At 51.3% G+C, this 26,575-nt stretch overlaps 1 protein-coding gene and 1 long non-coding RNA gene across 2 annotated transcripts in view; one reads left to right on the top strand and one right to left on the bottom strand.

Moving 5' to 3' along the window:
• Positions 1-26,575, top strand: part of DLGAP3 (DLG associated protein 3) — a 59,600-nt gene that overhangs the window by 6,968 nt on the left and 26,057 nt on the right. The window contains exons 2-5 of the mRNA XM_058678641.1: positions 11,553-11,632; positions 12,960-14,117; positions 17,886-18,091; positions 18,341-18,413. Coding sequence (XP_058534624.1) covers positions 13,011-14,117; positions 17,886-18,091; positions 18,341-18,413 — 1,386 coding nt within the window. The 5' untranslated portion in view covers positions 11,553-11,632; positions 12,960-13,010. The remainder of the gene's footprint in view (positions 1-11,552; positions 11,633-12,959; positions 14,118-17,885; positions 18,092-18,340; positions 18,414-26,575) is intronic.
• Positions 12,596-13,495, bottom strand: LOC131482837 (uncharacterized). The gene is made up of 2 exons (XR_009247342.1): positions 13,363-13,495; positions 12,596-12,847 (listed from the first exon to the last, which is right to left on the bottom strand). It is a non-coding gene; the product is annotated as an uncharacterized LOC131482837 (long non-coding RNA).

Genomic DNA, 26,575 nt, shown 5'->3' with positions numbered 1-26,575 from the left:
CAGCCTCTCCTTCTCTCCACCTACCCCGCACGTAGGGGATGCAGGGACGTTGCCTGAGGCTGAGGGGCTGAGAGCCCGACCTACTTCTCCATTTTCTCACTATTTTTCAAAAGGAAAATGACCCACTTTTCAGCCAATCGGACTGGGGCCTGTTCCCAGGCTGCTTTGTCAAGCCCCCCTGCTCGGGCCTCTGCTCCATCCTCAGCCTCTTTGCCACGTGCTGGACCCACTTCCTCGGAGGAGCAGGTGCACGTGTGTGGAGGGGTCCTTCCCTGCCACCTGCACAGGCTTGGGTGGGCAGGGTGGGCTTCCACCCTGGCTGATTCCCCATCCAGCCCTGCCTTGAGGACTTTGAGTCGCTTGTCTGCCATTCTCTTCCACATCCAGGATCCCCCTTGTGGAGGGGCAGGGAGGGCTTTGAAAAGGGTGCCAGGGCCCTCCTGTCACCCTGTTTTCGTGGAGGATGGTAGGCTGTCTTCCCAAGCTGCTCCGTTTCCACGAAGTAAGGGAGAGCCTGGGACGCGAGGGAACCGCTCCATCTGTTGGTCTGTCTGCCTGCCTAGAGACCCCTCCTGGAGGCTTCTGTCTGAACCACTCTTCTAAGCTCCTCCCCTTTCTTGGATATTGGTCTGGGCCTCCGAGCCCCCGCCTTCCCCTCAGCTATATTGGCCTGGGCTGGCTTGGGGGGGTGATTAGGGATTTAATTATGTAGTTTCTCCAGCTCAGTAGATTAATTCCATCCATCACAGGCAGGCCGGGCCTACTCCCCCTCTCTGGGCTGCCTGGCCAAGCCCAGAGGGAGGCAGCAGCATGGCTCACCTGGGCCCTGTTTGGGTTCTGGGAACAATGGATAAAGTTCTTGTTGGGGGAGAAGTTGATGTCGGGCCTGGAGCAGGTGTGGGTGCCTAGGAGCTGGGAATTAAACAGGTGGATCTTGCCCGACATGTGGGGAAGAGCTATGTAAGGTTCCTGTCTGTGCAAGTACCGTGCGCACAGGCGTCGGGGTCCTTTGGATGGAAAGGTCCATTTGTGTGACGCCTGGTGGGAACAAGTGTGCGTGTATCTGTCAGCGTGATGTGATGATGACGCCATAGATGGGGACTGATGTTATATAAGCTGGGAATGTGTGACTGTGTAGCTGGGTAATTTGACTCTCATTGAACATATACATTAAGTGGTGATGAAGAGTCTTGGGAATCCGTATGGCTATGTGTGAAGAAGGGGAGGCTGGGGGCGGAGGCTTTCAGAAGCTTCTTGATGAATCAGGGCACCCTTGGGGGGCCACCTGCTGGTCTCCAATTTGGTTAGACAGTCTACTTTAGACATGTTCTATTCATTCAGCCTAGGCTTGAGCTCCTAGTGATTGGGTCTGGACTCAGACTCAAATTTAAATCCTTCTTCTACTTGTGTGATGCTGAGCCATTTTTTTAGCCCAAGCCTCGGTTTCTCCGTCTGTGCAATGGGAGCATGGGACCTGCTGTGGAGGCTAGTGAAGACGATGGAATGAAAACACCGCAGGAACTCAGCCAGAGCTTGGGCAGGGCAGGTGTTAGAGAGCGCCACCGGAGACAAAAGGCTCCTGAAGTTGTCTGCTCTGCCGTGTGTTCAGGGCTCCCGTCCGTCCCCTGCTGGCCTGGACAGTGACCCTCATACCTCGGCTCGGCACACCTCCCTGAGCAGGTGCCTCCCAGCTCTTCGGGGGAAGCACATCACACAGGACCAGCTCGGCCTCTGCTATGAGGAGTCGCTTTTCTCCTCTTCATCTTCCTGTCCCGAAGCAGCAGCTCTGGGGACGACTACTACTTCTCCTCCTTCTTAGGAAGATTGATTTATTTGAAAGTCAGTTACAGAGAAAGAGAAGGAGAGATCTTCCATCCACTGGTTCATTCCCCAAATGGCTGTGGCGACTGGAACGGAGACAGGTGGAAGCCAGGTGCCAGAAGCTCCCTTTGGATCTCCCATGTGGGTCCAGGGGCCCAGTCACTTGGGCTGTCCTCCACTGCTTTGCTAGGCACGTTAGCAGGGAGCTGGATTGGAAGTGGGGCAGCCAGGTCTTGAACTGGCACCCATATGGGATACCTACACTACGATCCCGCTATGCCACAGCACTGGCCCTGGGGGCCCCTTCTTTAATGGCTCAGTGGCTGACCCAGAACCCAGTGAGCATCTCCTGTGTGCTGTGCTTTTGTGCAGGGATAGATTGCCTGAATCTTGGACTGCAAGAAGCTCACAGTATACGAACAGATACTCCTCCTCCTGTGCTGAGGACAGGTCAAGAATACACAGGAGGTAGCAAGCACTAGGTCCTGAGATGGAGCGGGGAGGTGTCGGAGGGCTGAGCTGTGAGGACAGGTCTGTGCGGGGGAGACTTGCAGTCAGCGCTGCTTCCTTACACCCTGCTGCTGTGTTCTTAGCTCCAGGCTCTCTTCTCCCCTGCTAAGCCCAGAAACCCAGAGAGGAGAGCTTGCACAGGCCTGAGATTGGGACCAAGTCAGGCAGAGCTTCCGGCAGAGCCAGAAGAGAGGAGGTGCCGCTTTTAGAACTTGCAGTCAACCAACCAGGGCACCTTCATGGGGCGTTGTGCTCGACTTCCCTGTGTGAAAGGCCCAAAAGGAGACGTGCCCCAGTGCTGGAAGCCTCTGCCTTAGCTCCCCAGAGAGCTCACAGGCCAGTGTGCTCTCCCAGGAGGCAGACCTAAGCTCTGGACCCCAGGTGGACATTGGACACCTCTATTGGAGGTGAGAAAGGACCATGACCATGGACTTGGTTTGGCAAGCAGCTCCTAGTGGAGCCTTGCCATGGCCTTGGGCTCTCCTCTTTTGTTCTCTGCTGGTTCCAGCCTGGCAACCAACCCAAATCAGAAATGGAAAAGTGTTAGAGTCAGAAGGCAATGTATGGGATGTAAGGGCCAGTTGCCTTGGAGAGTGAGATTAGTTACATGCTGGTACAGACTAAGTAGGTAGACATTGTTGCCCGTGTTGTAGAGATGAGGAAGTTGAGGCTCAGATGAGTTGCTCATGGTTGTGCTGGTGGGCTGTGCCCCAGTGGATGAAGGTGTCTTGTCAGCACCAAGCCATGAGGATGCTGGACCTTCCTTTCTGGATCCCTGCAGCTGGAGACCACTGGTGCTGGCTGCAGGGGTCAGTGAGGGGTCTGTGCACGAAGGGCTTTCAGTTCTCTAAGTTACCACTGTCTTTGGCCATTGGGCTGCCTTCTGCAGGCTCAAGACATGGGAGGTCTTCAGAAGAAGCCCAGGCAGGGGCCAACATTGTGACCTAATCAGTAATGCCACTGGCTGGGATGCAGATATCCCATATGGGCTTTTCCACTCCTGGTGCAGCTCACTGGAAGATAACCCAGGTGTCTGGGCCCTTGCTACCCATGTGGGAGACTTGGCCAAGGCTTCTGGCTTCAGTCAAGCCCAAGGCTGACCATTGCAACCATCTAGGGAGTGAATTAGTGTCTGCTCTCTCATCTCTGTAACTCTGATTTTCAAACTAATAAATAAAATTAATAATAAAAACAACAAATATTTTAATTGGAATGGCAGATTTGCAGAGAGGAGAAACAGCTCCTCCATCTACTGGTTCTTCAAATGGCTACAGCAGCTGGAGCTGAGCCGATCCGAAGCCAGGAACCAGGAGTCTCTTCTGGTTCTCCCATGAGGGTGCAGGGTCCTAAGGGCTTGGTCCATCCTTCACGGCTTTCCCAGGTCACAAGCAGAGAGTTGGATCAGAAGCTGGAGCAGCTGGGACATGAACTGGTGCCCGTATAGGATGCTGGCATTTGCAGGTAGAGGATCACCGTGCTGAGCCACCACACCAGCCCCAATAAATAAATCTTTTAAAATATAAAAAGAGGAAAGAAATCCAGGCAAACAGAAATGCCCAGATGAAACATGGCTTTTCAGAGCTCCTGTTTCCAGTGTAGAACCGAGTCTAGGATGACTGTGCCTTTGCTCATGGCTGTCCAAAGAACTCTCTCTGTGGCTCTGTTTCTAGGTCTGCCTCACCTGAAGGTTTTCTTCCTGCTTGTCAGTCATGAGTTCTGTAGGGTGCTGGACTCCTTGTCTTCATCCCCGTGACATCACAATGGGAAAGGGACTGCTCTGCCCCTTTTTAAAATGGGGGACCTGGGCCTGGCGTAATAGCCTAGTGACTTGCACCTGCTGGGATCCCACATGGGTGCCAGTTTGTGTTCCGGCTGCTCCACTTCCCATCCAGCTCCCTGCTGAGGCCTGGGAAAGCAGTAGAGGACGGCTCAAGGCCTTAGGACCCTGCACCCATGGAGGAGACCTGAAAGAAGCTCCTGGTTCTTGGCTTCAGATCAGCTCAGCTCTAGCTGTTGCAACTAGTTGGGGAGTAAACCAGCATATGCAAGATCTTTTTGTCTCTCTGTATATCTGCCTTTCCAAAACACAATGAATCTTTAACAAAGACAGTATGGGGGACCTGTGCCTGAGCTGGAGGGATCCACTGAAGGCTGCACAGGTAGCATCCGGTGCAGCTGGAATGTGAACTTGAGTAGTTTAGCTCAGGATGTGTGATCCATTGTTTTTCTTGCCAGCTGCTCCTGCCCAGGAGCCTGCAGAAGCTGTGGTCCTGGGAGTCCTCCTCAGTAGGGCCAGGCTCCTGGGGACCTTTGGGAGATGGCATGGCCAGGCCCTGGCAACTCGGTGTGTGAATTGCATTTGTTGACAGAGAGCAAGGAGGGAGCTGAGAATGAGATAGAAGCACTTGGCCATGACCATGAGTAGGGGTCTGGGGACAGTAAGGCTGACCAAGCTGCCTTAGAGTCCACAGATTGCTTCTGCTGCCAACCGTCTGTGTGGTATCTGCTGGAGAAAGCTAGGGCTGTCGGGTATGGGTCAGGAGACCCCGCCCTTAGGGTGGGTGGTAGAACCTTGGCTTTGTTCTACAATTTAGCCCTTCAAAAAATAAGATCTATTTATTTCTTCAAAAGGCAGAGTTACACAGAGAGAGGGAGAAAGATCTTCATCCTCCATTCGCCGGTTCACTTTCCAGATAGCTGTCATGGCTGAGGCTGGGCCAGGCCAAAGCCGGAAGCCAGATGCTTCATCTGGTTCTTCCACCTGGGTGGCAGGAACCCAGGTGCTTGGGCCATCTTCCTGTACTTTTCCAGGCACATTAACAGGGAGCTGGCTCAGAAGTGGAACAGCTGGGACTCCTACATTGAAATGCTGGGACTGCCAGCGTTGTAGGCGGCGGCTTACTCCTTTGCACCACAATGCCAGCGCAGAGGCTGGGGTTCCAGAGCTCGTGGAGTCCCTTTTTGTGGGTCATCAGTGTACGCAGGAGTAGAGTGGGTGAGGACAGCAAGGGAAGACGGGCCTTCTGGCCATAGGGTTTTCTTTTTTCTGAGCACCTGTTAGTCTGAGCTGTTGCTCTGGACACATGGGACACCACAGGGCATGAGACAGACATGGTCCCTGCCCTTCCGGACCTTGTGTTATCCCAGGGGAGGTGTGCACGTGTGATGGGGAAAGGAACTTCAAGGAGCAGTGGACCTGGAATGGCGTGAGGCACAGCGAGCTCAGTTGATGACCTCGCATTTCATGAGACGCTCTCTGTGAGCTGAGCCCCAAAAGATGAGATGGACGACGCCGTGGGACTATCTGGGGCAGAGTGTTCCAGCGGAGAGAACATCAAGTGCAGAGCCCCCTGAGGTGGGGTTTTCAGGCAGATTATAGGTGGTGTGGGTTATTCACGGGCTGAGGCCTGGCCAATGGGGCCGGGAGCTGCATTTAGTCCTGCATCTGCCTGCCTCGAGTGTTTTGCAGTATTATCTGTAAAATTCCTGCCCCGAGACCCCAGCACATTGTGATTGAACAAAGTAATAAAAGGGAAGGAGCACAACTGCAAATCTTCCTCCTTCCGTCGTCTTTCTCCTCCACTTTCTGGGCCAGTGAGGAAAGGAGAAGGATTTTCCTTGGGGCCCTGAGACCCAGAGTTGGGTACAAGATATACTGAGTGGGTAAAGGGGCAGTTGTGGGCTAGTGAGCTTCAGGGCTCCGGGGGGGCCAGGACTGAAGCCCCAGCTCAGCCACAGAGATGCTGCCAAGGCCATCCAGCTAAGCCAGTGGCAGGTTGGTCAAAGGCATTCAGGCAGGACCTGGATGCAGGGGAAGGCGAGGGATCTGGGGAGAGACGCCCGTGGGCTGCGGTCAGAAGCCCTGTGTTGGGGGTTCCTAGTGACTGTCCCATTCTCAATGAACATTCAGGTGCAGCCACCCAAGGTGCTGCCAGTTCAGGGGTCGGTGATGGGCTAGACAGGGAAACTGAGGCAGAAGGCTCAGGAGACTGGTTAGGCCAACTCAGGGTGAAGCCTGACCTTTTTCCCAGGGGCACACTTGGCTCGCCCCCAGGCCTGGAGTTGAGTTCTCAACCTCTCTTGCTTGTAAGTGTTGCTGTGATGGTACAAGTGGGGGCCGACCTCATAGGCTGTGTGTGAGGGGATTGGATAGAGCGGACCCCCAGGGTTGGGGCGCGGGGATCAGCTGATAGCGAAGTTCTGAAGTTTTCATCTTTCCCAAGGCATCACTTTGTATCCATCTGTGAGATACGGCCATTGCCACACATCTGGGTCCCAGGGTGTCTGGATATAGGCAGTCTTTGAGTAAGAACTGCTTGTCTTGTCCCCAGCAGAGCATCTGTTGTCTTAGAGGTGGATCTCAGAGCGATTAAGCATTCTACTCAAGGTCACACAGTACACACCAAGGGAGGAATTAATGAGTGAATGCTCATAGCTCTCTTGATGCGAGTATTTGCTGTGTGCCAGGTGCAGAGTTAAAGGACTGCTAACCCCTGTGTCATGCCATGGCTTTAGTATTGGCTGCACTTAGAGATGAGAAGATAGGTTGAGAGAGGGGGGCAGGCGGAGAGAGTAGACTCACATGTCCAGGTACACACAGCTGTGAGCAGAAGGAGATTTGAACCCAGATCATTTGATGATGGAGTCCACACCACAAAGTGCCCTGATCCAGGGAGTTCATGAGTCACCCAGGCCTCCAGAAAGGAAAATCAACTGTTGTGGCCAGGCAGGGCTCTGGAGGGACAGGAAGAGCAAACACGGACTCCTTCCTCTGCAGCCTTTTTCCTTCCCCCCACTCTTTCCATTCTTTTTCTGGAAGGTAATTGCTTGGGGCAGTGACAGCCTCCTGGCAAAGTACACAGCTGGTTTCCCAGTGAGATTTGTAACAACAACCCTGCCAGGCTGGCAGCCCCCAGCAAGTTCCGGTTTAAGAAACTAATTGCCGGATTGTGTAGTTGGTGCTAAATTGGGTAATTTCTTGGTGACGGCATCTGTGCCACTGCTTCCACTCCCAGATAGATTCGAGCTGCATCAGAGGAGAATTTGTCACACACAGTGCACCTTCCCAGACTCCTTCGCTCCCCACTTCCCAGCCAGCCACAGGCAATCACACAAGTGGCTGTTTCCCTCGGCCCAGAGCACCATCTGATCACCTCCCTGTGGCTGGGCAGAGCAGAGGACTTGGTGCAGCACCGTGGAGAGAGGAGCCCCAGCACCCACCGTTGCGCCCCTGGTTTTGGGAAGCTTGCTGTGTTTATGTGCTTAGCTGACCTTGGACAGGGCATAAACTCATGGAGGAGGAAAGTCCAGACCATGCTCTCTGGTTAGTTCTGGAGTGTGTGGCATTTGTGGAATTTTTGGTTTGTTTGTTTTTTTTTAGGTGTGAGGGGTCAGGGGAGGGAAGCATTCATTTTCCTGACTGTGTTTTACTTTAGACTGGCACTGAGTAAGTTTGTCTGCGCCAGTTGCACAGGTGGGAGAAAAGCAACGTCTCTGGAGTCAGGGTTTAGCTTCTGGCTTTGCAGCTGACTCTCGATCTCACCCTGGGCAAATCCATTAGCCTCTCCAGCCCGAGTCTCGTCTGTAAATGGGGCGAGCCCCCTGTCTTGGAGTAGTAGTTGTGGGAATGAAATCAAGCATCGAACGCCAACGTGTCTTATGTGTAGGTTCTCAGTCACTCGAGACACCTGCTGCATGCCAAGCATTGTGCGAAGGGCTGGGGGGAGAGTGCAGTGGGCAGCGCGGATCCCAGTCCTGTCACTGTGAGTGAGGAATCACACACATTCCCAGTGGTAGGGATGGAAGAGCTACCCGGGCATGCTGTGCCTTGAGAGCAAGCAGCAGGGGGATCTGACCTAGTCAGGCCAGAGAAGGCTTCCCTGAGGAAGTAACAGCTGGGTTGAGATCTGAAGGGTATGTTGGACGTAGCAAGACAGAGGAGGGTAGGAGCTTCCTCCATGGGAGGGGTGTATCAGGGGTACCAGACCTCATGATGTGAAGGAGCACAAGATTGGGAAATTAAAAAAAAAAAAAAAAAAAAAGGGCTGGAACCCAGGAAGCCAGGCATGTGGTGAGGGGAGGCTGGGAAAGTGGGAAGGGCCAGGCCTCATGCGCCTGGTGAGGGTGAGGGTGAAGGCATTTTGCTCTCATACGTCAGAAAGCCAACAAGGACATTCAGTCAGAGAAAGGACAAAGTTGGGCTTTTGTTTCCAGATGCTGGTTGAGGTGGGAGCAGGGCGCGAGCAGGAGCCAGGAGTGCCGTCAGGGCCCCCCCGCGGCCGCACGTGCTCCACGCCAGTGTTAGATCCGCTGACAGTGCTTCTGCGTCAAGTGCCGAAAATAGGCCCCGTGAGGCCTCAGTGGAGTGTTTCTTCCTTGTCATACCCAGCCCCGTGAAAAGGCAATGGTTTGTGTCTGTCCTGTGGCTCCAGGGTGTCAGGAGGGGCAGGCTTCCACCCTTCCGTGGCAGCCCGGCCACCTACCTACCGTGGTGGTTTTGTTTAAACTGAGAAGAGCGGGGAGGATGCGGTGTCAGCGCCCCCTTTGTCACAGAGGCAAACTATTGCTCAGAAACATTGGTGTTTTCATGCAGCTCTCATTTGCCCAGACCTGCAACAGGTTCGAAGTGAATTCTGTTTAGCTGCTTGGGTGGACATGGAGCTAGGTGGTGAAACCAGAGTCTTTGGTGATGGATTAAGTTGTCAACCCCCTCCTTACCTCTTTTCCTTACCACTGAGTAGGAGGTGAAGGAATGTGACTGCAAAGCCTAACCCTTAGCTGGAAGCCAGTCATTCATTAAATCCCTCCGTTGGGAAACTTATCAGTTGGCTAGTGCCTACTCCTGGTGGTTTGGATTTGGTTCTGTTGTGAACTGTTTGGACATTGGGGATTTTGGAAATCCAGCATAAAGGCTTCATGTGAGAGATTATGTTGTCTAAGCGGTCTCATGTGTGTTATGTCATTTGCTATTCATTAAAATCCTTGATAGGTGAGCAAGTGTCATTAGACTTAGAGAGATGAGGTCACTTGTGCCATAGGTTTCTGCTTGCAAGTCTACAGGATAAGGGTTAGGGAGTCGGGGCGGAGAGGAGCAAACACAGGGCCCAGTTCTTAGGGTGGAGCATGGAGGACAGTGGATGCGAGAGTGGCTAAAAGTCGGTGAGCGAGGTCGTCTCGAGGGTGGCTCATTGGTTCAGACAGTGGCACCTGTGGGTAGCTGCAGGGGAAGGGGTCCCAGGAACATTCACCCTTGGGAAGTTCAGTGTGAGCCTCCAGCTTGATGTGAACTCAGACACAGCTAGTGAGATGGTGTGGGCCTCCTGCCAGGCTGGCCTTTCATGCTTTGAGTCTGCACAGGTGCTGCCTGGGACACGGAGGGGAGGAACACCATGGATCAAGGCCCAGGCTGTCAGAGCTCCTTTGGGGGCGGTGGGGGAGGGATTTCCAGGTGCTTTTCACCATTATGCAAGCTGGGCTGAAGCTCCCTCAGGTTCCCTAGACAAGGGCAGTGTGGGGAGGGGACTCGTCCTCTGAGCAGGGGCAGGTGGTATCTGTGATGTCACCTGGTCTCCAGTGTAAGACCCACACTGGGTGTGTCTCCCCCCCACACACACACCACTGTGGAAGATTCCCAGGAGACTGCACTATCGTCTTCACTGTCTCCCATCCCTCTGGACCAGGAAGTTCTTCCTGATGTCTGACTGTGTCTCCTCCACTACTATTAATCATGCTCGCAAAGCTCTCCCTTCTCTCTGACATCCCTGCGTCTAATAATGGCATCATTAGTCTTCCAGTCACGGCTGCTGCAAACTTCAGAGTCGTCTTCCTTTCTGAGACACTCTCATGTCTTCCAGTGTTCGCCAAACCCCAGCTGCCTAGCCCTCAGAATTCCTTAGTTGTGCAGTTCTGCTGTGAGCCTCCTTCCGTCTGAGCTAGTGGCGACTGTCCCTCTGTCCCTTCACTGTCTTTATCCTGGTAACACACAGCCATTATGTACTTCACTTTGAATGCCCTCTTCCTTGGTAAGTTCTCCTTGATATCTCTCTCTCTCTCTCAGATCTTTTTTTTTTTTTTAATACTTGAAAGTCAGTGTTACAGGGAGATCTTCCATCCATTGGTTCATTCTACAAATGGTTGCAGTGGTCAGAGCTGGGCTGCTCTAAAGCTGGGAGCCAGGAGCTTCTTCTTAATTTCTCATATAGATGCAGGGGCCCAAATGCTTGGGTCATCCTCCACTGCTTTCCCAGGCCTATTAACAGGGAGCTGATTGGAAGTGGAGCATCTGGGATTTGAACCGGAACCCAAATGGGATGCCAGTGCTCCAGGTGGATGATTAGCTAGCTACACCACCACGCCAGTCCTGGATTTCCCTCTCTTGACTCTAGTCTTGTCTTCATCTAAACTAGTCTGACCTTCTGGGCATCTTGGTCTGGCACCGTCATGCATTCATCTCCTTAGTGACTCTCTATTAGGGACCACCCTTGAACTGAGCACTGAGTTAGGTGCTGGAGAGCCACAGAGGAGTTGGTTCCTGCCTCTGCCCCCTGGAAGATCCCATCCTAATTGGAGACAGAAACCAACCAGTTGCAGTGTAGCATGGGAGCTGCTTTCATGGAGGTTCCAGGGTGATACAAAAGCCCAATAGAGAGACATCACACAGAATAAGAGTACAGAAAGTCTTTAAGGGGTGGTGGGCTTAATATGAGTATTAGCCAAGAGGAGACATTGGGAGTGGATGAAAAGAGATTCTGGGAGGGAATATCTTGCGCAGAAGCACAGGGACCCGAAATAACTTTGTTATGTGACAAGTTGTTCCCATGCTCGACTCTAACCCCCTTGAGGACAGGTGCACCCTTAAATTCTCTCCAGACACTTCTCACTCAGACCCTTCCTTGTGTTAGCTGTTGGGGTGGAATCCTACTTGAGGGTTATGGAAATGCAGTGGCTCAGCACCAGGGACAGATCGCACAGGCACCTGCAGTTGGAGGTAGTCCAGCCTACAAGCTCATTTGCAAGTATTTGCATAATGAAGCCAACTTCATTTCCCTGGGGTCCAGAGGCTTTGCATCATGGGGGATCCAATCAGTCCTGGCCTGGGGGGTTGGGAAGGGAAGCAGTCGGGGCCAGAGATGAGTCTTCTTCAGGATCCTGGGAGAATCTTCTACCTCCAACCCCCTACAGTCCTTTGCCCCTTTGCTGACCACCTCCTGTTTTGTTACCAGGAGCCAATCCTGAGCCTTCTGAAGTTAGGATTCTGCCTGGCAGTGGGGATCCTGACGACGAGGATGGGACGTTCCGGATGGTGAGTGGTAGATGAGCCTGGGAGACTGGGAGTGGGGTGGGCGGTAGGACGGGAGGAGGTGGGGTTAGAGTTGGGTTTTTGGATCAGAATATCTTGGGCTTAAATGGATTTAAAGTGAGTCGCCCACTTACTGGCATTGGGACATCACCACTTTGAGCTCCATGTTCTCATGGGTGACTGTGGACACAATCTCCCTTGCAGCACTTGAGCAGGGTTAGGAAAGACTCGCTCTACACAATGCTGGGTGTGCGGCAGGTGCTCGGGAAACAGTAGCAGATGAGCTCTGAGCAGGAGCTGCTAGAAACCAGAGGCTGGCGGGTGTGGGAAGGCTGTGGTGGGGAGGAAGGGAGAGTGAGGCTCGGAGGTGCTGCTGTCTGGAGTCTTTGAGGCAGTCCACCTCTCGCAGTCAGCAGATGGCCCAGGGAGCCTGGTCTGGGATGAGGGCGGGCACCGTCTGCCAGCTCCTCAGTCCCTGTCCCTCCTGCTGTCACCCCCTCCTGTTGTAGCTCCTGTCCTGGCAGCTCCTGGAGTCCTGATTAGAGGCGGCTCTTGCTGAGCGCTGACCTCTCTGTCCTGCAGCCTTGGCCAGCCTGGGACTGGGGCCAGCAGCACGGGCTCCGGAGCTTTTTGGCCATCACCTCCTTGCCCTGCCACAGTTCCTGGGAGGAGGAACTCCTGGGTTCCAGGCCCAGCTCAGGACTTGGATGCTGCCTGGTGCAACCAGCCCTCCTGTCTTCCATTACTCCTTCCTGTAGAGTGGGGACAAAGGGCAAGGGAAGTTTCTAGAAGAGGGAGGAGGAGGAGTGGCTCTGAGTTTCTTCTTACTTTAGTCCCTAGGGGAGGGAGGAAGCCTTCAGCCAGCAGAAGGGAAGTGGGGAGGGGGACATTTTCCATAGAGCCATGTTGGGTGGTAGCTCTGGCACCTGCAGCGGCGGGGTGTGGGGCAGAGGGCTAGGGTAGAGGTGTAGCTCTGGCTCAGTTTACTTCAAGTCAGCTTGCTGAAAGCGAGTTCATCTTGGAACAGTTTGTGTGGCTGCCCAGGTCTCCTTTTCTTTTTGGTGATCAGAGGATGTTTACAAGTCCACCTGGCCGAGGGCACTTCTTCCCATGCATAAGTGTTTATCACATTTGCGGCCTTGGCTGGCTGAGGCTCTCGCTTCCTCAGCGTCCTGGTGAGCCTCTGTCTGCTAGGATTGCTCCGATGACTTCAGAGCCCTTTGGTGGGAAGAGGATAGAGTTAATTACAACGTTACCAAAAGGGAGTGGGGCACACCTGCTAGGACCAGGTAGCTTCAATCCCAACCCCCTTTTCTCCCTGTTTCCCCAGGACATTCCTGGGGCCTGGCCCCCAACACTATGAAGAGCCTTTGCTGAGGCCATGAGGGGTTACCATGGCGACCGAGGCAGCCATCCCCGCCCAGCCCGCTTTGCTGACCAGCAGCATACGGATGTGGGCCCAGCTGCCAGGGCCCCATACCTGCTGGGCTCCAGGGAGGCCTTCTCCACTGAGCCCCGCTTCTGTGCCCCAAGAGCTGGCCTGGGACACCTTTCCCCCGAAGGGCCAGTAAGCCTCAGCGAGGGGCCGTTGGTAGGCCCCGAGGGAGGGCCAGGGGGGGCCGGGGCTGGGGGGGGTAGTAGCACCTTCCCCAGGATGTACCCTGGCCAGGGCCCCTTTGACACCTGTGAAGACTGTGTGGGCCACCCCCCGGGCAAGGGTGCCCCCCGCTTACCCCCAACACTTCTGGATCAGTTTGAAAAGCAGTTGCCCGTTCAACAAGATGGCTTCCACACGCTGCCCTACCAGCGAGGGCCAGCTGCATCTGGGCCTGGGCCAGGGCAGGGCTCTGGCACTGCTCCCGAGGCCCGAAGTGAGAGCCCCAGCCGCATCCGGCACCTGGTTCACTCCGTGCAGAAGCTCTTTGCCAAGTCCCACTCTCTGGAGGCACCGGGGAAACGGGACTATAACGGGCCTAAGGCAGAAGGGAGAGGTGGCTCCGGGGGAGACAGCTACCCCGGCCCGGGCTCTGGAGGCCCCCACACCTCCCACCACCACCATCACCACCACCACCACCACCACCACCAGTCCCGGCACGGCAAGAGAAGCAAGAGCAAGGACCGCAAGGGGGACGGGCGGCACCAGGCCAAGGCCGCGGGCTGGTGGAGCTCTGACGACAACTTGGACAGTGACAGTGGCTTCCTGGCAGGTGGGAGGCCTCCCGGAGAGCCCGGGGGTCCCTTCTGCCTGGAGGCTCCGGACGGGTCCTACCGGGACTTGAGCTTCAAGGGGCGCTCAGGCGGGTCCGAAGGCCGCTGCCTTGCCTGCACTGGGATGTCCATGTCGCTGGATGGACAATCAGTCAAGCGAAGTGCCTGGCATACCATGATGGTCAGCCAGGGTCGGGATGGATACCCGGGGGCCGGGCCAGGCAAGGGACTCCTGGGTCCAGAGGCCAAGGCCAAAGCCAGGACTTACCACTATCTGCAGGTGAGGCTGTGGTGAGGAAAGGGAACAGGGTCCTCGGCCCTCACCAGTCCTGTCCTGCAGGGAGGAGGGAAAGGGTTGGTTGGGGGCTATCAGCTGTCCTTGTGATGGCCCTGGGGGAAGAGTGGCTGGAGGTGGGGGCGGTCTTTGCTCTGCCTCCTTGCATCACATTTGGGGCTTCCATCACCCCCACTATTCTGATGGTGCCAGTGAGTGGAACAGGCAGCCTTTCCTCTGGGCTATTACTGGGTTTGGGGCATGCTGGACCCCATCTTACGGGGGGCGGTGGTAGATGGGAGACTGTGATGCTCTGTGGGGCTGCCACCCTTGTTGTTGGAGGCTGTATCAGGAGGCAGTTCTCCTGCTCCAGAGCCTTTTCCGATCTTTCCTCTGCCCACCTCTAGGTGGTCCAGGGGTTGTTGAAATATGTTCAGTTGTTTGCAATGCCTCTGCTTGTGGACTACTCGGGGTAGGACCCACAGCCTGTGAGGCCACGGAGGCGCCTTTGGGTATTTGTTTTGCTTCTGGTGTCCAGTGGCAGGGACATGCACTGAAGTCTGAGCCCTCAGCTGGGATCGGGCAGGGTCTCCTGGGAGTGGATGGTGCCGGGAGTGGCTGGCACAGTCTGCCCTGTTGGCAGGTGAGGTTGGGAGCTTTGATCACTGCTTCTCCTGGGAACCCCATCCCTGCCTGGACCCACACTGGATCCTTTCTTTAGAAGGAGGCATTGCTCAGGACCTCTTGCTATCAGCAGTCCTCTTCCCACACTGCCCGTGCCCCCTGGCTGGTTTTCTTTAGTCTTTCCAGAGTGTGATGCAGAGATGCCCAGGCAAGTTCTAGATATCCAGGGGATTTAGAGTGACTTTCCCCCGAGTCGCCCCAAAGCTGCATCCAGAATTGATTCTCATTCACTCACTCATTCATTCAGCCTTGCCCACGTGCTGTGGGTGCCAGGATGCAGACCCAGGTGGTGCTTGGGATGAATGCCCAGTTTCCAGAAGGGGGTGGTGGGCAAGGAAGGAGAGGGAACAGTACCGTGCAACGGGCAGTGAGAGGAGAGAGCCCTAAGACCTTGGGGGCGTGGAGGAGGCCCCTCACCGATCCCAGTGGCTTGGAACAGCTTCTGGGAGGAGTGTTACAGGAGCCCAGTTCCTTGGAGGAGCTGGAGGAGTCAGAGTTAGTCAAGTGCAGCTGAAAGGCATTCCAGGAAGAGCGTGTTCAGAGGGGTGGGGAATGGAGACTGCCTGTGTCTTTTGGCTGCTGCTGTACGCACATGAGGGCTCTCCGGGGAGAAATCAGGAAAGCTCAGGGTGGATAGAGAGGGCCGCGGTGAAACCAGAAAGCACTTGTGGGATTCAGGATTTGAAGGTTGACCTTGGCTTGCCCCTCTCCCTGGACAGGGAGGTGCTCTGAGCTGGAAACGAAAGGGTGGCGGGAGGGCTTCTGCAGCCTCCCTCCCCTCTGACCGAGCCCCGGCCACCATGCAGGCTGCTCTCCTCTGGCTGCCTCTCCAGGGCTGCCCTGACCTCCCTGGGGGCTTCCTTTTTAACATGCACATCACAGTGTCCTGCAGAGAAGTGAGTGTTCCGCAGTGGCCGCAGAGGGGGAGCCCTGCAGTGTAGCTGAGTGTGCCCTGGCTGGCCCACCTGCCGGCCAGCCTCACTGCCTGCCTGCTGCTCCATGGGCTCCATGTGGGGAAGGGAATGAGCCATTCTTTAGGGGGGCTGGGATATTGGGGCACTTCTGGAGAGAAGCAGGGTAGGCCGGCCCCATCCAACGAGATGCCTCCGAGGGACTCCAGCATCTTTGCTGAGTCCTTGGTCCTCTTGCTAGACACCAGCTCTTTCTCAACCCTGTTCTGGAATCTTCTTTCCTCTCTTGGCTTCATTTCTTTATGCAGTTTCACCTCTCCTGTCTTCCCATCTCGCTGAGCCTCGTCCCTTGCTTCCCCTCCCTGGGTCCCTGATCTCACACGGGTCCCTGTCTCCTCACTCAGCCTCACTGCTCTCCTGAGCTCCGGGTCCCTGTCTCCTCACTCAGCCTCACTGCTCTCCTGAGCTCCGTCTCAGGGCTCTCCACACTTCACCTCCTCCTCCACTGCACTTTCTCCTTGCCCTCTCTGCATTCTTCCTAGCGCCGACCACCTTCCTGGAGGCACTCAGCAGCCTGCCAGTCTACCTTTGGGCTCCTAGCTCCCTCACCCTCTCCCTGATTCAGAGGAGGATCCAGGACCATCCACCCCAGGCCAATCCTTCCTCCAGGGCTGGAGCCCATCTCGGCAACATGCCCTGCATCCCTGAGCTGCTCCCTCCCCGTCTTTCAGGATCTCTAGTCTGGCTCTTTCCCTGCATCTGGGCCCCATCTCCCGTCTTTCCTTCCCACCTGAGGCATTCAGGTACAGACTCCCCATCCTCTTCCCCTTCTGCCCGTCACTGCCATGTAAGTCTCACTTCCAGATCCTGTCCTTGCCAGTGCTGTGGGTAGAGGTTTTTGCCAACGGACCTCCTTGAGAGCCATGCTCAGGATGGTCTCCTTCCGTGCTCACACTAATAGAATTTCCTGAGTCCTGTCTGTGTGCTGAGAACGCTGTCTCTGCTCGTTGTCTTTGCCGCCAGGCTCAAATGCAGGTCTGATGCTCACACCAGGAAGTGGATGCTCAGTGATGCACCTGCTTGGCTCCCATCCATCCAGCTGGTGAGCCACGGGGCCAGAATGGGCACATGGATCTTCTGACTCCAGAGCCTGAGTTACTGACCTTAGGGTGCACTGTGGCATTTGACACAACCAACTCTTTTTCTTCTTAAAATGCCTCCTGCTTCTGTGACATGGCATTCTCCTGACTTCCCTCCTACCCCTCTGCCCACTCCTTATCACGTGACTGCAGACTCCTCTTCCTTTCTTTGCATCCTTTTTAAATGTCAGTGGATCTCTCCTAACTCTCCTCCTCTCTTCTGGGCCATCTCCTTCACTTCTGTGCATTCAGTCGCTACCCCAGACTCTCACGTGTCTGCCTTCATCCCTGATCTCCTGTCCTGAGCGCCGAAACCCAACGTGCAGCCAACCTGCATGGCAGGTCAGGGCCAAGCCCCAGGGGCTCAGCTCTGAGCCTGTCATCCTTTCCCAGAGCTGTTTCTCTGGAGCTTGGTGGTTCAGTGGAGACGGCACCCCGCTGGATCCTCAGCCAGCAGCCTGCAGTCCTCCTGCCTGCTCTCAGTTCCTTCTCCCCGGGCCCGTGATCTCCCTCTTGCCTCTCACTCCCATCTCTTTTCCCCTGGGTTGCCATTGTCAGTCTGGGCCTTCTTTTGCTGGTGGTAGCTGCCTCAGCCTTCTACTTGGTCTTCCTCCTGTCACGGCCCCTACCCTGCTCCTGGCCCCTCACACACCACCAGCCAGTGTGTGTATTTGGAAGGTCCCATCTGGGCACCAGGTGATGGCTCATTCCTGCCTAAAACCTTTGGGCCATGCTTCCCTGCCTAGGAATAGGGTTGACACAAGTCCAATGGCCATTAATCTCCCACCCCTAAGTGCCTGGCATGTTGCCCCCTCCTAGTCTTTCCAGATGGTTCTCAGTTAAGAAGGAGCAACATCTGGGATGAGGCTTCTCTGTGCAGGAGGGGCCCATCTTCCTGTGCTGCCTATTTGTGTGTGTTGCTGAGTGTGGCCTGCACCAACAGTGGCTGGGTGGTTCCCACAGTCGGTGGGGAAAGAGGGTCCTGTCCTCGTTACGGACCAGGGACCCATCTGAGAGACAGAGGCCCTTGTCCCCTGCAGGTGCCGCAAGATGACTGGGGGGGTTACCCCACGGGTGGCAAGGACGGGGAGATTCCCTGCCGCAGAATGCGCAGCGGCAGCTACATCAAAGCCATGGGGGATGAGGAGAGCGGAGACTCGGATGGCAGCCCCAAGACCTCTCCCAAAGCCCTTGCCCGGCGGTTCGCCTCTCGTCGCTCCTCCAGCGTGGACCAGGCCCGGATAAAGTAAGTGTGTTGTGGGGAGGTTGATGCTGGGTCCCATGGGAGGGGTGCCTACGTAGGGTGTGCACCTGGGATGTCCCTGCGGATTGTCTCTCTGAGGCACTCTTTGGGGGAGTCTCCCTACTGAAAGCTTCCTTAGCGGTTTTTGAGGGAAAGCAACTAGAACCTACCCAAGCCCCCAGTGCTGTCACTCCTGCACCCCTACCTCCTAGCAGACACCAGTTCTGACTGTGGAATTGGACTTTTTTCCAGCTGCTGTGTTCCACCCCGGATCCACCCCCGGAGTTCCATCCCTGGTTATAGCCGATCCCTCACCACTGGACAGGTAAGGAGAGAGACACCCCAGCCCCACTCCCCTTGCATCCTGGAAGGGTGAGGAGGAGGAGGGGGTTCAGTCTTCGCTCAGTCTAGGCCATAAAATCAGGGTGTTTGCCCATGGAGAAAGCAAGGAAGCTTGCTGGGGCTCCTGGAGCGAACTCTGTCCCTGGAGTTCAGACACTCTCATCCTCGCAGCCCATCATATGGCCTCCAAGTGATGAGCTTGTAAGGGCAGCACTCTCTTAGAACAGCTCCATCAGCGCAATCCACTGCTCCTGGCCCACCCCCTTTACAAAGGGTCACGTGGTTTTGTATAACCAGGGCAGAGGTCCAGCTGCAGGAGGAGCTGAGCCTGCCCTGACCACTTCCCTGCTGTGTGACCACCAGCAAGATGCCTTCCTTCTCTCCGCCCCCTGCCTGCCTCTCTGCTTTCTCATCTTTAAAATGACAGCAGTCGTCGTGGGGACTGCTCGGGGGTTTTGTGCAGGCTCTGTGAGAAGATGTGTGCAAACACAAGGTACCTAGTGCAAAGCGGATGCATTCACAAACGTGAGGTGCACACCTCAGTGCCTAGACTTTCTCCATCATGAAACAGAGGCAGCATGGGGCGGTAATTAAATGTGCGAGGTGGGTTTGCATCTCAGCTTAGCTGCTGATCGGTTCTGTCGTGACCTGGGGCGAGTTACTTGACTTTTTTGAAGCCTTGTGAGCCCCGTTTCCCCTATTTAAAAATAGGCATCATAATAGTGTTCTTGGCACGTGGCCAGCACTCAATAAAGGTTAGCTATTTTTACTGTTTGTTGGGGGGGAAAAAAAAAGCAATGCAAAAAGCCGTGCCAAAGACCGGCCACATCGCTCCTATTGTTTGACGCTGCAGCCTCTCAGTATTGCTTTGTTCCGGTCCCCGAATCAGGGAATCTGATTGGCACAGCTATCTTTTCACATCAAACCAGCCTGTGTTGCTAAACCCACTCGTTAATGCCCCTGTTTTCCTTCTTCCGTCAGCAACATCTGACACAGCTGATGAGCCTCCTTCCCGCAGCCTTCCCACCCCCCAGCCCTCCTGTCTCCTCTCTTCTCCTCTCTCTGTTTTTCATCTGCATCGTAGGTGCCTCTGCACCTGCCTAGGACCTGCATGTAGCAGTTTTCCGGGGCTCAATCCTTGCACTTCTGTCTACACCTGGTCCTTGGGTGACATCATCACATCATTTTGGCTGTGAAAGTTACTGAGAGCCCCAGGGCTCCTGGATGTACGCATCTCCTCAGTCCACAGACTCCCATCAACACCAAGTGTGTTTATGGAACTGTATGTTGAAATCTCTCTTGGGTGGCTGGTAGACATCTCAACCCAAAACTCCCCTAAAATCTGTTCCCTACCCATGCTCCTGTCTTGGACTGGGGCAGTGCTGTCCTTCCAGGAGCTCTGGCCTGAATGCCCAAAAGTCAGTCTTGACTGCTTGGTCACTCCCTCGTTGCCTCCCACATCCCACACCCCACACTCCATCCTTGCGTCAAATCCTGCTGGTCCTCGCTTCAGTGTATGTGCAAGGCCTGAGCTCTTCTGCCACGTTCATGGCCACTGCTCCATGTCCTTTGGTCTGGGGTGCTGTCCTGAGTTCTCATTGGTCTCCCGTGTTTGCCCCTGCTCAACTTCAGCCAGAGTGGTCATTTGAAAGCTTGATTACATTTACTCACTCTTCCACTCCATACCCTCACCCTGCTCAGAGGAGCTTTGCTGTGACACACAAGGACCTTCAAGGCCTGCTGTGCTATGCCCTAGTTCCTCTGCTGATACTGTTCTCCTGGCTGCTCCTCAGACCCCACAGGGCAGCTCCAGCTCCAGAGCTTTGCATCTCCACTACCCCTCCTTAATGTCTCCTCTCCAGGCATCCCCACGGATCAGTTCCTCAACCATTTTTTTTTTTCAACCTGCCGGTGTTGGTTTTGTTAATTGGTGGGTTGATGAACAATCGTTGTACATGTTTGTGGATTACAGTGAGACATTTCAATACATGTGTGCAATGTGCATTGATCAAATCAGGATAATTAACATTTCCCCCTTTTGGTCCTGGCCTTGGGAGTGGAGTCTTGGAGCTCCTCTCTTCTGTTTGCTTAGAAAATATTTAGTAGGTTATTGTGAACCATAGTCACCCAGCTGTGCTGGGTCACACTTCTTCCTTTGATCTGAGTCGCTACCCCACGGCCAAGCTCCTTATATTCCACATACCCTCTAGGCCTCTGGTAACAGCTATTCTGTGTTCACACTGCGTTTGTTTTTTTTTTTGTTTGTTTGTTTTTTTTTTTTTTTTTTTAAGTTTCCACCTAGAAAGGAGAACATGTGGTATTTTTCTTTTTGTGTTGGTTTTATCACACACACACACACAAAAAATGGTCCCGTCCATTTTGCTGCAAATGACAGGATTTCGTACTTTTTGCTGCTGAATAGCATTCCATTGTTTATAGTCCATGTTTTCCTTATCTGTTCACTTTTTTAAAAAGAGATTTATTTATTTACTTGAAATGCATAGTTACAGAGAGGAGGAGGGGGAAAGACAAAGTTCTTCGTTCTGCTGATTCTCTGCTCAGTGGCTGCAATAGCTGGGGATGGGACTAGACCAAGAGCTCCATCCAGGTCTTCCATGTAGGTGTGGGGTTCCAAGGATTTGGGCCTTCTTCCATGCTTTCACAGGCCATTAGCATAGAGTGGCTTGCAAGTAGAGGCCTCAGACTGGTGCCTATAGGGGACACTGGCATTGCAGGTGGAGACTTAGCTTGCTATACTATAGCACTGACACCAAATGTTTTTAAGATTTTAATTTAATTCTTCCTAACATTTCCTGTTCCCCTTCCTGGTTTCTTTTTCTTGCTTCTGCTCCTGTTCCTTAGTATTCCACATTATTCAACATCACATATACTTGATATATTGTCTCCAGAGATATAATTTTATAACAGGGATGGTGAATGTCTGGCCTGTGGGCTGAATGAGGTCCATGAACATGTGGTCTGTGCCTGCTAAGGCATTTGGAGGTGGGACTCCAAATTCAATACATCTGTAGCAGGCTAATTCTTGAGTTGATAATTTTGTATGGCTTGCCAACGAAGTTATAAATATCCAAATGGCCCTTGGCAGAAAAAAAGTTCTCCGTTGCTGGTTTATAATCTCTGCTTTTACAGAAAGGAGACATTTAAGGCTCTAGAGATGTTACCCTATCATCTCTAGTGATGTTTTCCCCCCAAAGTCTATTTAAATATAAATGCATGTATGTTTACCTAAAACATTTTTCCTTTTACTATGGCTTTTTTGTCTCCCATGTTTCAGTAGATGTTTTGTAAATAAGTTGTAGTTAGATCTTGTGCTGTGTCCACTCTGAATAAATGAGAGTTGAGTACATTTATATTTATTGTGATTTATTGTGATTACTTGCATTTATCCTCTTATTTTGTGACGTCTGTTTGTCCTTCCTTTCTAATGATACTTTTCTATTCCTTAGCTACCGTCTTTTAGATTGAGTTGGTTTCGTTTTCTCTCTGCCCAATCCTACTATTTTAAGTTTTGCAGTTACCTTTATAATTTTAATATGCGTGTATGACTCAAACAACACAAAGACCTTAGAACACTTTTGACGATCTCTTCCCTTCTTAGCAACAAGAGTTTATGTTCTCACCATTCTAGAGGTCCAAAATCCGCTCTCAAGCTGTCGTCAGTTAGGTTGATTTTCCCTATCTGTAGCTTGTATTTTCATATCTTTTCATGTCCTTATTTGAAAAATAATGTATTTTAAATTAATCAAAATGCCGTATTTTTCTTCTTGATTGCACTTTTAGTGTAAACCTTAAGAAATCTTTTCCTAATCCAAGGTCACAAAAATTACTCTCATGTTTCTCTAAAAATTGTGTAGTTTTTTTTTTCTTTTTTAAGGTGTTTTTTTTTTTTTTTTTTTTAATTTTTATCGAGTCAGATTTACAGAGAGAAAGAGTCAGAGAGAACGATTTTCCATGCACTCATTCACTCTCCAAGCAGCTGCAACGGCCAGAGCTGAGCCCATCTGAAGCCAGGATCCAGGAGTTCGTCTGGGTCTCCCACGTGGGTGCAGGGTCCCAAGACTTTGGGCTGTCCCCTACTTCTTTCCCAGGCCACAAGCAGGGAGCTGGATGGGAAGTGGAACAGCTGGAATTAGAACCGGCACCCATATGGGATCCTGGTGCATGCAAAGTAAGGATTTTAGCCATTAGACATTTTAGCCATTAGCCAGGCCCAGAATTATGTAGTTTTGACACCAAGATATATGATCCATTTTGAGTATTTGTGGTAGGGGAAGTGTATTTGAGTGTATGTGTGTTTTGTTGAAAAGACTTTTGCTTCCTCAGTATAATTTCCTGGTTCCTTTGTCAAAATCAATTTACCGTAAATGCATGTGCTTATTAATGAGAATTCAGATCCATCCCATTGGTCTGTATGAGTCTGTCCTTCTGTTGTCAAATGTTTTTAATACTGTAACTTTTTACTAAGAATTTATTTCAGTACATTTAAATCATAGAAAATTCTGTCACTCCTTTTAAGGATGGCTTTGTGTTTCCTTTGCATATACAGATGGGTTTTGGGGGGAAACGTGTTGATTCCTATAAAAATGTAGTTTGGAATTTGAAAGGATTGCATTGAATTTGTAGTTCAGCCAAGTGTTGCTATCCTTGAACATTAAATGTCTTTCATGTATTCAAGTCTTTGATTCCTTTCAGAATTAAACATTTTTTTTTTTTATAAATGGACAAGTTGCAGTTATGTATGATAGCACTTCAGAGCGCTCATGGCTGGAGCGGGCGTTTGGTGTAGTGGTTAAGATGCCATTTGGGATTTTCTGGCTCTGCTCTCGATTCCAGCTTCTTGCTTGTGAGCACCCTGGGAGGCAGCAGGTAATAATCCAAGGACTTGGATTTCTGCCGCCTACATGGGAGACCTGACTGGTAGAGGGATGGTGGCATTTAAGGAGTGGACCGGTGGATAATTGATTTCTCCTTTCTGCTCTTTAAAAAAAAAAAGCTTAATAAGTTTGTGGATAAATGAAAGGATTATTTTGGTACCAAAGATTTTTAAATCCATGCACAACGTGTTCATAATAAACATTTTTCATGACATTTTCGAAAAACTCTCCTGGTTATGGGGTTAAAAGTGATATTGTGATTTGCAAATATGTATGGAATAGTTAAACCCAAGCTCGTAACATATGTTTCACTTCAAATGCCTAAAGTAATGCTAGAACACTTGTAATTTTAATGGGCCTTTTCCTTTATGAAGTTTCTATCTGCTATTTTAGTTCCATTATTTTACATCCTGCATTAATCTTCTTTTTTTGTGTGTGCTATCTTTGCTTGCTTGTATTTGCTCACATCTTTGCCATTTTTCCTCCTCATATACCTCTTACATTCCTTTCTACCAAAGTACGTTCCTTAGTAACTGAAACAAAATTTATTTGAAAGGCAAAGTTAGAGAAAGAGAGAGAGGCAGGGAGATGTCTTGCATCCACTGACTTGTTTCTCAAATGGCTACATCACACGGGGCTGGGCTAGTCTGAAGCCAGGAGCCAGGAACTTCTGGCTATGAGCGAAGACCCGAGCACCTGGCCATCTGCTGGTTCCCCAGGTGCATTAGCGGAGAGCTGCGTTGGAAGGGAAGTTGCCAGGACTGGAACTGGCACCCACATGTGATACGGGCATCATGGGCCACCACTTAATCTGATATGCCACCCCCTTAGTAATTTTGTTTTTCAGTGATTATCTGTGAGCAGCAAACTCAGACTTGAAACAAACAAAAAAAAAGTATTTATCCTCATTATTTGATATAGTTTAGTTCCTCGTGGGAATTCTGGGTCAACATTTATTTTCTCTCAGACCTTTTGAAGATATTCTTTGTCACCGTTTTCCATTGTCACTGTTGAGAGATCTGCCTTCAACTCGGTTGTCTTTGTAGGTAACTTTCAATTCTCTGGTTGCTGTTGAGGTCTTGCTTTGATCTTGGTGTTTTGGGTTTCACTGTGTAGGCTTCCTAAATCTGAGAATCCATGTCTTTTATCACTTCTGGAAAATTCTCTTATGATTATTGTGTGCATGGTGCATCTTTTTTCCTACTTTTATTTCCATCCTCTTTGTATCTTTCCCATCCAAGTACTAGCCAGACTTGAGCCTGCTTAGCTGCCAAGATCAGACAAGATTGGGTAAGTTCAGCGTGGTGTGACTGTGGGGGTCCTATTCGTATTTTCATTATAAGTTGTGTCTCTTGTAGAAGTCATGTAGATGTTTTTTTTTTTTTTTTCTGTGCAATCAAACAACTTCTGTTTTTGGAATGGGAGTTTTTTTTCTCCATTAACATTTAATGTGGTTCCAGTATGGTTAGATTGTCTCATAATTTTTGTTCCTCACTTATTGCCTTCTTTGTATTAACTAAATAAATATTTTTAGTGCAACACTTAAGTTTCTTTGCTAATATTTTTACTGTTCTAATTGAGTTATTTTCCTAATGTTTGCACTAGGAATTACAGTGTGTGCCTTAGCATATCAAAATGTTATTAATTATGGCAAAATCCACAGAAGCATCGCTCCAACATAGCTCCTGCTTTCCCTTCTTTGCACTGTTCTTGTCATAGATATTACCTATACATGTTACAAATCTATTAGTTTTTACAAATCAACGAGGATAGTGTCACGTTTAAAGAAGAGAAAGTAAGCAAGAAGATGTGTTTGTATAGGCTTTTGTATTTACTCAGTCACCTACTGTTTCTGGTGCTATTCATTTCTTTTTGAGTATTTGGGTTGCCATAGAAAGTTACTTTTTTTAGCCTGAAGGACTTCCATTCATATTTGCTGTAAGACAGGTCTGTCAACAAGAGATTCTTCAGTGTGTATGTTTCTGGAAGTGTCTTTTTCCTTCATTGTTGAAATGTAGTTTTGCTGGATATAGAATTTCTCCTGACTTAGAGTTTTTTCTTTCAGCCTTTTGAATAGACCATTCCACTGCCTCTGGTGTTCATGGGTTCTGATGCAAAGCCAGCTGTTTTCCTCCATGTGATGAATTGTCTCTTGATGGTAATGAGATTGTGTCTGGCTGCAAGTTTTCTTGCTTTTATAGGGAGATTTATTTATTCACAAGAGTAACAAAGAGAGGGAGAGGAAGAGACACAAAGCGATCTTCTGTTTGTTAATTCACTCCCCCAGTGGCTGCGCTGGCCCAGAATTGGGGCAAGCCAAAAGCTACAGCAGCCAGGACTCAACCTGGTACTCACATATGGGTTGCTGATGTCTGAAAAGCCAGCTTAACATGCTGCACTAGAGGGTGGCCTTGTTTGCAGCTTCAGCGTTTAGCTTCTAATGTGTTTGCATATGGGATGTCTTATTAGTATTTAAGTTTATTGAGCTTTGATGAGTTATAGATTCATTTTTAAATCACATCTGGAAAGTTTTGGGTCATGATTTCTTCGAAATTGTTTGCCTCTGCCTCTGTTGATGTTCTCCGTTAGGTCTTGTGGTTGTTGTCTCCCACACCTGCTCCTTCTTGGAGTCCTGGTGTGCTGGTGTCTGCGTGTGGAAACGCTTGAGGTCACCCCAGAGATCTCTGTTGGATCTTCTCTCTCCAGTCCTCTCACTGGGTAGCTTCTGTTGTCTTTTTTTTTTCCCATTCCTAGAGGTGAGCTCCTCTACTCAGTTTCCCAGTTCAGTGATTATACTTTCCAGCCCCATCATTTCCTTTGTTTCTTTGAACGGTAATTTATCTCTGTTGTAAGAGACTGCATTCATGAAGTTATCATTGTTATTCTTGCCTTTATGTGTTTAAGTAGGGTTTGCTATAATCCCGTGACTGACTGTATTTATACTACCTACTTTGTAGTCTTTGGTAAACCCAGCAAATGGACGGGCACACTTACTTTGCATGTGCAGTAACTTTTCCTTGCGTACTGAACAATTAAGTAATGTGTTGTAGCAACTCTGGATTCTTACCTTTTCTTCTTGAATATTGCTATTGCTTTGTTTATTTGTTTGTTAATCCCTCAATTAAATCCAGGACAACTTCCTTCCTTGCAGCCTCTGAAGTCTCCACTCAAGTTATTTTTCTTATTTTTATTTGCTAGCCTTGTTTCCTAGGGATTTCCACTGTGTCTGCATAGCTTAATGTCCAACCAA

Source organism: Ochotona princeps, chromosome 2 (genome assembly GCF_030435755.1).
Source record: "Ochotona princeps isolate mOchPri1 chromosome 2, mOchPri1.hap1, whole genome shotgun sequence".
Taxonomy (NCBI): domain Eukaryota; kingdom Metazoa; phylum Chordata; class Mammalia; order Lagomorpha; family Ochotonidae; genus Ochotona; species Ochotona princeps.
Note: the sequence above shows the minus strand (reverse complement) of the source record. Positions and strands in the feature narration are given on the sequence as shown.